The 14797-nt window shown below is 41.8% G+C and overlaps 1 protein-coding gene across 1 annotated transcript; it reads right to left on the bottom strand.

Annotated features, from left to right (window-relative positions):
• Positions 1-2973: 2973 nt before the first annotated feature.
• On the bottom strand, positions 2974-7159 carry LOC146965733 (GTPase IMAP family member 8-like). Its single transcript, XM_085765112.1, has 2 exons — positions 6598-7159; positions 2974-3842 (listed from the first exon to the last, which is right to left on the bottom strand). Exons 1-2 carry the CDS (start codon positions 7148-7150, stop codon positions 2974-2976), a joined length of 1422 nt encoding a protein of 473 aa, XP_085621238.1. The 5' UTR covers positions 7151-7159.
• Between the last annotated feature and the right edge of the window lie 7638 nt (positions 7160-14797).

Genomic DNA, 14797 nt, shown 5'->3' on the forward strand with positions numbered 1-14797 from the left:
CCGAACAGGGTGCGATCCCTACTGGGCACTACGGGATCATCATCAATGACCTACATTAGAGCTGCATTAAAAAAAAAAAACAATTTAATACAATTATTATTATTATTATTATTGGTCTCCCCACACCCAACCATACAGAAATAAACGAAAAATCCATCAACCGCTTAGCTAACTCCATAGTTCAAGACACCACTCACCCACTGCACCAATAGGCATCACCCCACTTCCCTCATGACGAAGGTACAGAACCCTCAAGTTCAGGAGGACTCGCCTGGGAAAAAGCCTGATTATTATCCCTGCAGCTATAGCTGCCCTGAACAGCAGGCCCCGCTGATCTGTCTGTCTAACATTTATCTGTCTGTCTGCTGTTTCACTGTGTCGTCATATATGTTGTCACTGGTGCTGTGCATGTTGTTACTGTTGCTGTGTATACCATCGTTGTCTGTCTTGTGATGTATGATGCTGTGTCCTTTGTTGTAATGTGCAGTCTGTGAAAACAAATTTCCCCATGGTGACAAATGAACCAGATTCATTCATTATTATTATTATAATTATTTCGTTTTTTTTTGTTTTTTTAATGGACCTTGAGTCTAATAATAAAGTCTATCTATCTATTATTATTCATGATGTCATTATTATCGTTGTCTGGTCAATTTGACCATTTTGCACCTCTTCTTATCTAACTCTGTAAAACGTGCTGTCTGATGGTCGGTCTTGTTTTAGTGTTTTGTATTGTCTCTGTGTTAAGAAACAATAAAGTCATTGAATTGTACTTATTGTGTGGTGTGTTTATGATTATATATATATATTAGGCTAAACACTTATTTTTGTTTGAATTCATCTGTGTGTATACTCCTGTGTTGTTGTCAATAAAGCTAGCTATATTGGATATATATATATTTTATGTTAATATTTAACTGTATATTAAAGTGGTAAAGTGCAGCTCTGAGTTGTAAGTCTGTGGTGAACTGTTGATGTCTCTGTGACTTTGCTGTGACCTTTGTGATCACGGTTGCTGTGGTTTAACGTGCAGCGAGAGCAGTTATTTCCTGTATGAGGTCATAAAATAACTCCTGATGGTTTGGTTTGGGTCTTTGATTGACAGCATTCACTTTACCCTGTTCCTTTTCCCCCTAAAACAGAAGCTGGGTTGTGACATAAGTTGAGGCCCCTCCAGAATTGAGCCTCCAGAGCCATAAGTTCCTATATATATGTGTGTGTGTGTGTGTGTGTGTGTGTGTGTGTGTGTGTTCAGCTCCCAAAACACAGTGTTCAGCTCCCAAACACAGATTTAATCTTTTAATTTTTAATTAAAACAGAAAGGAGCAAAGAACTATTGGTACAAATACAAACAAGGAACTGGGATAAAATCAATAAGATGTTGTTACCACATATTCTGGGATTTGAATAATACAGTGCAGATAGAAGAGAGATGGAAAACTGATCAAGACATATTTATTACATGAAGATGTTTAATTCTAGTCTCAGTGTATATTGACTGTATAAATCAGGCCTGGGCAGAGTCTGCAGGGTGGGGCATCCTGTATGTAGCCTCACAGACAACACTCAGGGCAGAGGTCAAGTCTCCACTCATCAAGAACAAATGAAATGAGACTAAACTCTAATAAGATTATTATCAGCTCAGTAGTAGGGAGGTTAAGCAACTTTTGACTTCAAGTCATGATGCAAAGGTCTCCTTTGGCATGGAAGTACCTTAGGGTCATACAAATAAATCTATCCAAAGACACAAGTGAGATCACACTTTGTATCCGAAATAAACTACAATGTTTTCAGCTCCTGGATTTGTGACATGATTGCAATATTTCAGGATCGTTTCTCAGTCTGAATGATGAACAGGGATCTAATGCCTTTTAATCTGTAGGGTGGACTGACATAAGAAGCATAAAGTCCAGTCACGACATTCCATTATGGCTAATTTGAAATAAGAAATAAAGATACTGTAACATCATGAGATTGATAAGATGAGCATTAACAAGTATTCACAAAAGTAAAAATCTACCAAAATAATGAAGCTTACCAGTTTCTCAACATTACTCTAAGAGAGGATCTTAGCCAGCTATACTGCACAGGTGAAATAAGTCAGTCCTAATCATATGCTTTATGTGAGAGCTGCGAACCTAAACTTCCCTATATGTACATAAAAGCTGAACATTCCTTATTAAGGGCGCTCTACACTAAAATTTGTTAGTTTACTTTAGGAGCACAATGTAAAATGTATTCAGTATTAGGTTATATAAGCCTTAAATAATGTAGAGGGTCCAATGTGATCCATTTTTACATTTGAGAACAGTAAAAACATTTTTCCTTTGACTTTAAGTTGACGTATAATATGACCCAGAATGGGTCATACATGTAAATTCAACTTTTTTAAATCAACATACACAGACAGTAACTAGTTCTAGGTAGGCCTATATTTTGACCAACACAATATTTGGCTAATTGGTCTTTCCTGACACTACTGTGATATGAATTACATCTTATTATTTAACTATTGTAGGCTATATTTGTTGCACTCTGTCTGATGTTCAACAAATCAGTATCAGTATAGTTTTATTAATGTTTTTACATTAATAAAACCCAATATCCTGTCAAACAAGCAGCTCCATGTTGTCTCAGAAGCTGTAGATCACATCCAGGAGCTGAAAACATCAGGGGATCTGCCTGAGTTTATATGGACATTCTAAACGAAATGTGCTTTTAACATGTGTTTTCTCAATTTAAAAAAGGCATTTTAAAAACGTGTTTATTTCGGATACAAAGTGTGATCTCACTTGTGTCTTAGGATAGATTTATTTGTATGACCCTAAGGTACTTCCATGCCAAAGGGGACCTTTGCATCATGACTTGAAGTCAAAGGCCTATTTTTTGGTCTTAACCTCCCTACTACAGGGCTCTTAATGGTCTCTAAAGGTCAGAGACCCCCCACCCCACCCGCCCCCTTCAACTTGAGCTTTAATTTTCCTTTTTCTGTCTACGGGGGATCAGAAGCTCTATGTCAGAGGCACTCGCCGTCTCCCCAATCTCCATCTCATGATCTGAGTCTGTGCCACCTTGTGAACTCCTCTCTGTCATCTCATGAGCTGAGTGTGTGCCACCTTGTGAACTCCCCCTGAATTTTTCCTTAAACCAACGCTTTAAAAATTCCCAGAGTCTTCTCCATGCTGCTGGCTTGTTTCCTTCCTCCCTGATGAAGGTCTCGGCCATCTTGAACAGGTCAGAGGTGAAGTGTTCTCCTCCGTTATCTGAGACCATCTCATCTACTATATCTAGGAACCTTCTGACCTGCTGCCTGTTTCCTCTCTGGTTGTTGTCAAACACACAGTATCTCCCTCCACACATGGAGACCAGATCAGAGACCTGTCTGTTATACTTGATCAACTGATCAATGGAGTGACCTTTCAGCCCGTCTCCATGAGTGAACAGGACCATGGAGTATCTAGAAGCATCAGCAGCACCAAACAGTTTTGGTAAAATCTCAAACAGTTTGATGTCTGCTTCCGAGACTCTGCCCAGTCTGACCACAATAACAAAGGCATGTGGACCTGGACTGGCCTCTACTATTGATCCCATGATCCCCTCATACAGCTGTTCAAGAGTCAGGACTTGATCAGTGAACCCAGGAGTGTCCACCACTGTGGCCTGACGACCTTCGACCTCTGCTGACTCAGATACACACTCTGTAATGATTGGATTAAAGCCACAACCTGATGTAAACCTGCCAGAACCTAAGATGGTGTTTCCTGCGGAACTCTTCCCTCCTCCAGGTCGACCAAGAAGAATGATCCTCCTCTCCTGCAGCCTGGCTGGGACCACTGGAAGAGCTGGAACATCTGGAGAGAGGACACATGTGAAAAAATAGTACCAGTTGCTATTCGATTTTATGATGGCAGTTAAGGCAGAGGTTTGTCCTTCACATCAGCTGCTTCATGAACGAGTTTAGCTGGATGAAGGAAGTTCATTTGATGTGGAACTACATGGTGCTGAAATAGAAAACAGACATAGCATAGACATAACAGAGATAGAGAATGAGTACAAACTTTAAGTCAGCATCACCAATGAACAATGAACAATCACCATTTTACCAGTAGTGTCAAAAATATTAGAAAAATGGGTAGTAAAACTATTAACTGAACATCTGAACAAGGGTCATACCCCCCTGCATCCCATGCAGTTTGGATTCCGTGCCCACCACTCAACTGAGTCGGCCGTCACTGTATTTTTAGAGAAAACTAAAAACTTCCTGGATAAAAATGGTTGTGTTGGTGCTCTGTTTTTAGATCTAAAAAAGGCATTTGACACCGTTGACCACAAGATCCTATTAGCCAAACTTATCCACTATAACTTTTCTGAACATGCTATCAAGTGGATGGAATCATACTTAACCAACAGAAAACAGTGTGTCATTGTCAACGGAGTCAAATCACCATACCTGGAGTGTGCAATAGGTGTCCCACAAGGCTCCATACTTGGACCAGTTTTATTTTCCCTTTATATCAATGACTTACCGGATGCATGCAAAAACATTCACATACAAATGTACGCAAATTATGTTGTAATTTTTACCAGCAAAAAACACCCAAGAAGCTGCCTTCATTCTCACATCAGCATTGTCCCATATCCAGGCTTGGCTCACAAAATCATGTCTCCTTTTAAACACCAAAAAAACTGTATGTATGATGTTCTCCAAACAACCAGTAAAGGTCACACAATCAAATGTATTTCTGAGAGGGGAGGAACTTGAGCTGGTAAAATAATTCAAGTGCCTTGGAGTCATTCTCGACTCATCTCTTACTTTCAAAAATCATGTTAAAATCTCCAAAACAATCAAATTTAATCTATTTGATTTTAAACAGAGAGGGGCTATCGCTGACAGTAGATGCAACCAGAATGTTTTTGCATATCATGATTTTTTCCCACATTGAATATTGTTTCACTAACTGCTCTCTTACTTGGGTAACCATAGTCAAACCAAAAGAATCATTATATAAATCGTCCTCCTATCACCACTGCCATATCCTTGAGAAACACAACCTCTTAAAGGGGACCTATTATGCTCCTTTTTGCACAAACTAAAATAGTTCCTGGGTGTCTTAAAGACATGTCTGTGATGTGCTTCGGTCAAAATACCCCAAAGATCAAAAATCACAGCATTCTCAAAAACAGGGCTGTGCAAAACGGTCTGTTTCAGTGGCCCCTCCCTTTAAATGCAAATGAACCCCTCCCTCAGCATTGTGTTACCATGACGATGTCTACTACTTGTACCTATACTGATTTGGCCAAAATGTAGTATGCAAACAAAAGCAAAATCTGCAGTGGGCTATCTGTCTACATTGTGTAATGAAATGTGCCCATGACCTAGTCTCACCCTAACCAAAGATGGTATAGAGTAGTCTTTGCCATGTAGGCTACTGTAACCATGTAACATGTAATATAACTTAATAAAATAAATTTAAAATATATGCAGACTGGTCAGTTCATTGTAAAACAGTTATTTATTGATGTAAATGTGGTGATTTGTGCACATAGACTACAGCAGCACTGCTCCTCTCCTCCTCCTTCTCACAGCTTCACTTTTCATTCAAACTAATTCAACTGCCACAATTGTAAGATTTCATCAATGAGACCAACATTTATCTCCTAAAAAGAATAACCACACGGTGGTAAACGTCTAAAAAACCTGCGGGTATGTTTATTAGCGATGGTTTTCATTACCGCGATGAGCACGGACGTCCGCCCGGCCAAGAAGGCCTGCAGACGGGCTCTGCCTGTGTGAGGCGCCGCGGCAGCTCCGGAGCTCCGGTGCTCCGTCGGTCCAGCGTTATGTCGGTCCGGCGAACAACGTCTACATATATGTATGTAGGCGTGCGCTGCACTTGCCTTGTTTTTTTGTGTGGTCATTCGTCTGGTTTTCTTGTTATTGTGCAGTGCATGCCTACATATACGCAACATGCATGCACTGCATTTGTCTTATTTTTTTCTATACTGCACTTTGTCTTTGTAAGTATGTGTGTGAATGGTACTTATATAACTCTGCTACTGTAGTCTCCAATGTCTTGGTCCACCCCAGGCGGCGGGTGAGGGCCATCACATTCTGGATCCATCCATTTAGACTTGCACTTTATCTATTTAAACTTGCACTTGCACTTTAGAAACTGGCGCTTTATAGATCTCATGCTGACATGCACTTTATGTATATGTATGAATGTGTATATGATTGTGAATCACTGTATAATTCTTGTGTATTGCTCTGTCTGTTTGTTTATTACCTGCCAAGGGACTGTGGATGCAAATTAGCAGGCTGCTAACTCTAACTAACTTTTAAATAAATAAATAAATAAACTACAGTATAGTTTAATAACCAGTTGAACATCAGCTCTCATTACCTGGTTACCTGATCCTCACCTGTCTATGTCAGTATTAACTATTGTTTGTTCTGATGATGACGATGATTCACATCTGTCAGAGCTGATTAAGACCTGACTCCTACTCTACATCTGATCACTGGCAGTCAGGTTTAATCAGGACAAACAGGTGAGGACTGAGACAATACCTGGTGATGGAGACAGACTGACTCACCTGTTCTCAGGTATCCTGCCTTCAGCAGCAGGTTTCTGACCTGGTCCTGGTCTCCAGTCTCGTTGTTGAAGAGGTGATAGGCCCCCCCAAACTTCAGAACAACATTTGGAAGTGAATCATCTTCCTGGTCAAAGATGAACTCAATCAGTGTCATGTCCTTCAAGATGTCTCCACCTGTGAAGAGCAGGTAGCTCTTCCTTATCCCCTCAGGACCCAGAACTCTCCTCGCTGCCTCCACGGCCTCCTGCTCATCTCTGGTTAAGCGTCCAACTCTGATCACCACCAGGAACAGACAGGGTCTGGAGGACCTGAGGAGCTTCTCACAGAGGGTTTTGATCTTCTGCTCTGAATCCTTAGTGTCTAATATTCCTGGAGTGTCGATCACTTTGATCTGTTTCCCAAACACGCGTCCTGCTGCCTCACTGATTGCTGTGGTCACAGGTGTGAAGGCCAACCTGGACTCCAGTGCTGGTCGTCCTAAGATGGTGTTTCCTGAGGCACTTTTACCACCTCCTGTTTTACCAAGGAGGACGATGGTGAGATCTGGATCCATGGTTAGAAACCTGTAGAAACAAAGAGATGACAGGAAATAAGAAAAAACATGGGAGAAAAAAGGCCTCATGTTGAGAGGAGGGGAGTATTTCTGGACCACCATTACTGACCAGAGGCAGCTTCAAGACACTGTTTCCAGTGAGACTATAAGTAATCTATGAAGGAGAAACATGCAGCAACAACACAGTGGAGGAGGCAACAAAGGACTTCAGGTCACAGTTCTTGAACCAGCAGAGAGTTGGCTGAAACAGATTAAACACCTAACCTGGCGAACAAATCCAACATAGAACATAAAAAAGACGTGAAATGGCAACTGACACAGCGAAAATCATCTTAAGAGACTTCAACTCGTGCAGGCTGGATGAACATCTGCCTACAGGGTCTAAGGGCAGAAGATGTTGTTATGATGCCATGTAAAGCCCTTTCAGACAAACTAGACAAATAAAATTGCCTGGCCTTACCAAGATATCAGCAGTACGTCACCTGCCCCACCCGCAATGAAGCATGCCTTGACCTTTGTTACGGTAAGATCATGGATGCTTTCTATGCCAAAGCACTGCCAAGTCTGGGCAGCTCAGATCACATCATGGTCAGACTCATGCCTGCCTATGGGCCCCGTCTGCGACGCAAGAAGGCTAAAAGGGTGGAGATTAAAAGCTGGACCTCCGCTGCGATTCAGGTCTGCCTGGAGTGCACAGATTGGGATGTAGTGACTGATGGGAGTGACAACATTGATGACGCAGCGTTTTCTGTGGCAGGATACATTAAATTCTGCGAGGACATGATTATTCCCAAAAAGACAATTAAAGTATTTTCGAACAACAAGCCCTGGGTGCCCCCAGAGCTAAAACAACTCCTCAACCAGAAAAAGCTCCTGTTTAAGTCAGGGGGAAGCAGGGAGGAGAAGAAGGAAGTACAGATGTGACCGATGTTGTCTGACCTGCCCTGAGTGGGTTTCAACAACACAGTCTCACCCCTTTGCGTCAAACGGTTGACGCTTGGTCAAGGCCCCTTACGTCAATATACTGACGTGGAGGGGGTACCCTCGAGGTCGTTTCTCGACGAATAGGGCCACTCATAGACTTGAATGCAAATCCCTCATCGTCGGATTTTGACGAAGGGGGGCGGGGCCGTTTCTCCCTCACTCCCAGTGCGTCAACAGCCTGACGAACGGTCACTGTCCCTCCTCGTCACATGCCTGACTCATTAGGTGCCCGTTTTTCGTCAGGTTTTGACGCGCTCGGCTTTCAGTTGATTCCAATGCAGTTCCCTTCGCGGCGATATGTGACGCTCAGAGCAAGTGATCCAGCCGAGCCGGCTGCGGCACTGACGGACGCTGTGAGCAGAGAATAACTTTTTTTTTTTTTTTTTTTTTTTTAACTTTTCCTTAAATCTTTATTGAACCTGATGCTGCTGTGTCTGATGTAACTTTCGGCAAGGACGTCCTTTCGGTTATTTATTTATTTATTTATTTATTTATTTAGTGATCATGGTGTTTGGTGCAGAATAATCAATAAATAAATAAATAAATAAATTACGTCCTTGTCGGAAGCTGCGTCAGACCAGGAGGGGGGGTTGTGGATTCTACAGGTGAAGACCACTTCCGCGTTCAAAAAGCTGCTCTGTTTAATCAATATTCTGAAGAAAGATCTGATTATTAGCCATAACGCTGTAACCATCCAAGGAAGACTGTGTAACAATATTATGTGCTTCTGCTGAGTCCAAAAGCCCTTTGTAATATCAACTTTATTTTAAGAAAACACGCTTTGTTTCCAATGTCATATCACGGAGAAGCACTACATTACCCATAATCCTCATATTTATCAGCGACGTGTCTGATTGGTTGAGCTTGCTGTTGCCAGCAAATGAAAAAATAAAACAAATTGAGCTTATATTATTTTCTTAGTAACTAAAAGGTCTTAACATCTTTTTTGTTTTCAACATTGAATAAAAAAATGGTGCTATATTGTTAAAATTCAACAATAAAGTGCATAAAAGTTGGCTTGACTTCTTTCTTTTTTTCTTTTTTTTCATAATTTTCACCAGCATCTTTCTGGTCCACATCACATCATATTTATTGTAATTTTTAATTCAATGAGTGACATTTTATTTTTTATCTGAAAAACATTATTATGAATTCAAGGGTCAGAGGTCACTGATTAGTGTTAAATTTAACCTTTTTGACCCTGTTTCCTTGAATAAATCACTAAGACTTTGATGCGGGAAGCTGAGATTTTGATTTGATTTTGTTCAGAGCACTAGGGACAAAGTTTCTGTAGAATTTCAGACCTGTCGGACGTCCAGAAGGGTCACAGCTGACTGTCCAGGCTCGTTTCTCGGCCTTCAAAGCCTAGATTTAGAAGCCTTTTGTCTAATAACGTCTACATCCTTTGGGTTATAAGGCTGAAAGTTTCATGTATTTGTCCGGGGGCCTAAGGCCATCCACCATGTGCAATTTCAAACCCGTGCGACCTTCACAAGTGTCAAAGGTCACTGATTTGTGACCTTTTTGACCCTGTTTCCTTGAATAAAACACCAAGACTTTGATGCGGGAAGCTGAGATTTTGATAGGTTGTCCAGAATGTCTAGTAGATTGTGTGTGCAAAAGATTCAGAGCTCTGTGACATTCAGAAGGGTCACAAATAGCCAAAAAGCAATGCTCCTTTCTCTGACCTCATATTAAAGGAGAAATGCAATTCTTTAAGAGCTTCCAGATGCTTTGGCCTATCAGGCTGAATTTTTAGCTAAAGGAGCTGGTGTACGATCAGGAAGTAGGGGAGCTGTGCATAAAGCCAATTGGTAAGTGTCAAAGGTCACAGGGGTCAAACATCAAAGTGAATCCAGCCATTCCTGCTTTTTCTCAACAAAACATACACGCTTTAAGTTATCATCATGAAATATTAATATGTTGTATATCAGAGAGTCCTCTATCAGAATATTTTGGTCCCGTTGCTCTAGGGGCCCCAGGGGGCCCCGGGGGGCCACTTGGCTTTCCCATGCTCCCACAGAGTTGGGTCTCAGGGTGATGGATAAGGGCCTCACCATGAGTCCACAGGCCAAGTTTCAAGTGATTTGGTCGGTTTCTATGGAAACGGCGGCCTCAAGGATACAGAGGAATGCGACTGTTTGAAGCCCCGCCTCTCGAAAAGTAATGGCTCGATCAGGACCAAACACACATCTACGCGTTCGTCTTGGGCCCCCGAACCATATATTACGAAATCAGAACTGTACGACTTTTGGAAATGTGTTTTGTCTATTTCGGCTTTTCTGACTCAGAGTCTGTCAGACTTAAAGCTTGAGAGACCCTCTTAGTCAGAAAAGCCGAAATAGACAAAACACATTTCCAAAAGTCGTGCAGTTCTGATTTTGTAATATATGGTTCGGGGGCCCAAGACGAATGCGTAGATGTGTGTTTGGTCCTGATCGAGCCATTACTTTTCGAGAGGCGGGGCTGCGTTGTGTTCTGTGCACAATAACACGGGACGCAGGGCTGGGTTCACACTCAGGTTTATTCCTGTATGATGGCAACATAAAACAAAAAGGATGTGAATTAAATGGTCATCTTCTCCATAAAAGTCCTCTCTCAGTCAGGAACAGTGCAGACTGACAAATGCAGCACTATTTCTCCCAAAAAACTATCACATTTCTTCACATGGTAAAACATACAAGTAAACATCTCTAACAAAACAATGGAGGCTGAGCAACCACACACATACCTGTATGATGGCCACATTAAACTAAATGGATGTGAATGAAATGGTCATCTTCTCCATAAAAGTCCTACCACACAAAAAATAAAATACATTTAGCATGTAGGCTAGTACATGGAGGACGCATTGACACATGCACACACCACACACGCACGCACACACACAGGGAGAAATCGCGGCAAAATAACTGTCTCTCTCTTGCTCAAAACAGCTCTTAAAACACACTACACGACAGAAAACACCATTCCAAACAGTTTTAGATTAACATTTGTTCATTAAATTGGCAATAAAACTCAACAAATGTAACTTTTCGGTCCCGGAGCCTCAACTACATACCTCTTTCAGTCAGGAACAGCCACAGACTGACGAGAGAGAAGGGAGCGACGTGCGTCATATCCGCAGACTTTCAAAATAAAAGATCGGGTTTGTAAAGATGAAAGAAATACAAAAATAAAACCACAAAAAATTGAATTATATTAACAATAATCCATATTTAAAGTTTTGATGTGTTTCTAGCGACGTGCCGCGCATCCGTGAAATAGCGCTGACGGACTTTGTCCGGGACCAGTCGCAAGCTGCTTTACACAGTCTATGGTCGAGAGCCGTCGCCATTGTGTTTCATTGAGAAGCCACGGTGACATAAATGAAGCAGCAGCTCCTCTAACTTCACACTCTCATCACTTCTCTTCTTCGTCTGTTATGACAGTTTCAGGCAGCTTTGAGGCTCATTACCGCCACCTAGATTGGAGTGAGGACTCGACTTTTTAAAAAAAATATTCACTAAGACGTATTCCTCGTGCGACTGTGTGCACCGAACCGTGACCCCTGTAGCGTGACGGCATTGGACGAATACATATACCGTTACACCCCTACTAATGATCTTCTTATAGCTTCAGACAGAGGTCTCGTCTCTGTTCTTGTACTTTTGGACCTCAGTGCTGCATTCGACACCATCGACCACAGCATCCTGCTGCAGAGACTAGATCATGAAATTGGGATTAAAGGAACTGCCCTAAAATGGTTTAAGTCATACTTATCTGACAGGTTTCAATTTGTTAATGTTAATAACGACCACTCAGAGTATAGCAGAGTTACGTATGGTGTACCACAGGGTTCAGTCTTAGGGCCAATCCTCTTCATTCTTTACATGCTCCCATTAGGTGGCATCATCCGGAAGCACTCAATCAATTTTCACTGTTATGCGGATGATACGCAACTCTACTTGTCCATGAAACCAAATGACAGAAGCCGCCTCATCAATCTGCAAGACTGCCTGAAAGACATTAGATCCTGGATGTCCTCTAACTTCTTGCTACTGAATTCAGATAAAACTGAGGTTATTGTGTTTGGACCTAAACATCTCAGGGACTCGTTCTCTAATCAGATCGCTACTCTAGATGGCATCACCCTTACCCCGAGTACAACCGCGAGGAACCTTGGAGTCATTTTTGACCAGGACCTTTCCTTTAGCTCCCACATAAAGCACGTGACTAGGACCGCCTTCTTCCATCTGCGCAGTATCGCTAAGATTAGGAATATCCTCTCCCAGAGTGATGCTGAGAAACTGGTGCATGCATTTGATTGATTGATTGAATTTATTTATTTAAAACAGGGACAATGCACAAAAAAAAACATTAATCTTGTAAAACAAGAAGAGATGCTTTGAGCCAGGTTATAGCAACAATTGCTAATTTCCGCCTGTAGTCCCTGGGCAGGTAAAGTGCAAAACAGATACAATATTAAGATTAATTGAAATAAGACATAATAACCATAATATTTAAAAAAATTGACAGAATGCACTAATAAAAGCAGGGAAACAGGAGCGCCAAGTCATAAAGTGCACAATAGAGACCAACAGCACATACACTCTCTCTCACTCTTATCACACATTCAAACACATGTAACATACAATACACAGATTACAATCCTCCTCCTCTAATAACCACACTCATAGCCAGACACATACACACACTCACATAATACTCAACAATGTGTGCAAACTTGCTTACTTAGTAACCAGCGCTTTGACAAGCATGAGAATGTGTGAGGATTTGTACATAGAATAAGTTCTGTGGGAAGGACATTCCACTGACTCATGGCCACACAGGAAAAAGAAGTGCTGCCAAACTGAGTTCTACGTTGAGGAATACTGCACTCACCCCTCGTAACAGATCTAGTTAGACGTACTGTGTTTTCAGAGCAGAGTGTCACAAACATTTATCACTTCTAGGCTAGACTACTGCAACTCTCTCCTGTCAGGATGTCCGAAAAACTCTCTAAAGAGTCTCCAGCTGGTCCAGAATGCCGCAGCGAGGGTTTTGACAGGAGTTAGGAAGAGAGAGCACATCTCTCCCACTTTAGCTTCTCTCCACTGGCTTCCTGTAGGATCTAGAATAGACTTCAAAATCCTTCTGCTGACTTATAAGGCTCTTAATGATAAAGCTCCAACCTATCTGAAAAATTGCCTTGCCTTGCCTTTTGGTGCTGTTTTTATTTTGTTACATATGTACAATAACAGGGATTTTGTCTTACAGGCTCATGACAGATGGAGTTATGTCAAATTACAACATGCATGGAGGGGGACAACAGAATAAACTTCCCTTTATGGCCACAAAACTGTCATATGATACTATCAAAGTTCATTATGTCCGTATGGAATAATTAAGTTATTTTTTTCTTTTTCAGGTGTGTTTCAAGTGTTTTAACTTTTTTTCATACCTTGTTGACGGTTTCTGCGTTTTCTTCCGCCTTCCTCAGAACTGTCACTGTGATGTCAGACAGTGACGTGCTTTATCAGCTGATGTTACCCACTTTGTCCTGAAAAAGAAAAAATGAACTTAATGTGTCATATGATCAAGTGTAAGAAACTAAGATTGGCATTACTGAAATTACTGAATGGGTTTCATTTGCATGTGGCTATCCTGGACTCAGCTGGGCTACCATAGCACAGACTGTTAATACCTATAGGCTTTATGACAGGAGTTAGGAAGAGAGAGCACCCCACCCCCCACCAGAAGCTGCCTTCATCAACTCTTGCTAACATTTGTGAGGGATCCCTCCTCTGTTGCTCACCCTGAGGTTTCTCCAAAGGGTTTTCCATGGAGTTTTTCCTCAGTGGATGTGAGGGTCTAAGGACAGAGGATGATGTTATGATGCCATGTAAAGCCCTTTGAGACAAACTGTTTGTAAAAACAGTCTATACAAATAAAATTGCCTTGCCTTGCCTTGCCTTGCCTCGCCTTGCCTCGCCTCGCCTCGCCTCGCCTCGCCTCGCCTCGCCTTGCCTTCATAGGAAACATCAGATTCAGGCTACTGTGTGGGACTAAGAAGTGGTTCTGTCATTACTCTTTCAGCTCCCAAAACAAAGGGTTCCTGCCATCTATAAAGTGCATTTAACATCTGAATCGACGCTCTGTAAAAATGTTTAATTTTTTCGTGTGCCCTCTCTCCAGCTGCTGTGAAGAGATGGAATATCAAGGCCACAGATGCAGACAATGAAACTGTGATCCAGACCCACCTGAACCATGCCCCAACAAGAAGCAGGGGCAAGGGGCAGACCTCACTGGACCTTAATTCAAAATACAATAGCCCGTGGCAGTGGTGACTTCTGATCCCTTGCCATGGAACATCAAGTCTTTATTACTCCATCATGCATTGCGTGATTTGGCTGAAATTTGACATAAGTTTTGAAGGTCCTCGACGGTGGCCGAGAAGGGTCACAACATATGCAAACACCACAACACCTGCAAACTCAGAAAAGATCTGCAGGTGTGAATGAATCAGCGTTTTTATTTATTGCTCCCAGCAGGGTTTTTTTCATTCTTCTCACTTGGTTTTCAAATACTCGATGATGATTTATGGCAAACACTGTGACTATTAGGCGTGGAGGAAATGCCTTTAGCTCCAGTAGCCTATATATAGCTGCCATCAGTCAGTTA

The sequence above is a fragment of the Trachurus japonicus genome, chromosome 21 (genome assembly GCF_045865225.1).
Source record: "Trachurus japonicus isolate A0001 chromosome 21, Traja_1.0".
NCBI lineage: Eukaryota > Metazoa > Chordata > Actinopteri > Carangiformes > Carangidae > Trachurus > Trachurus japonicus.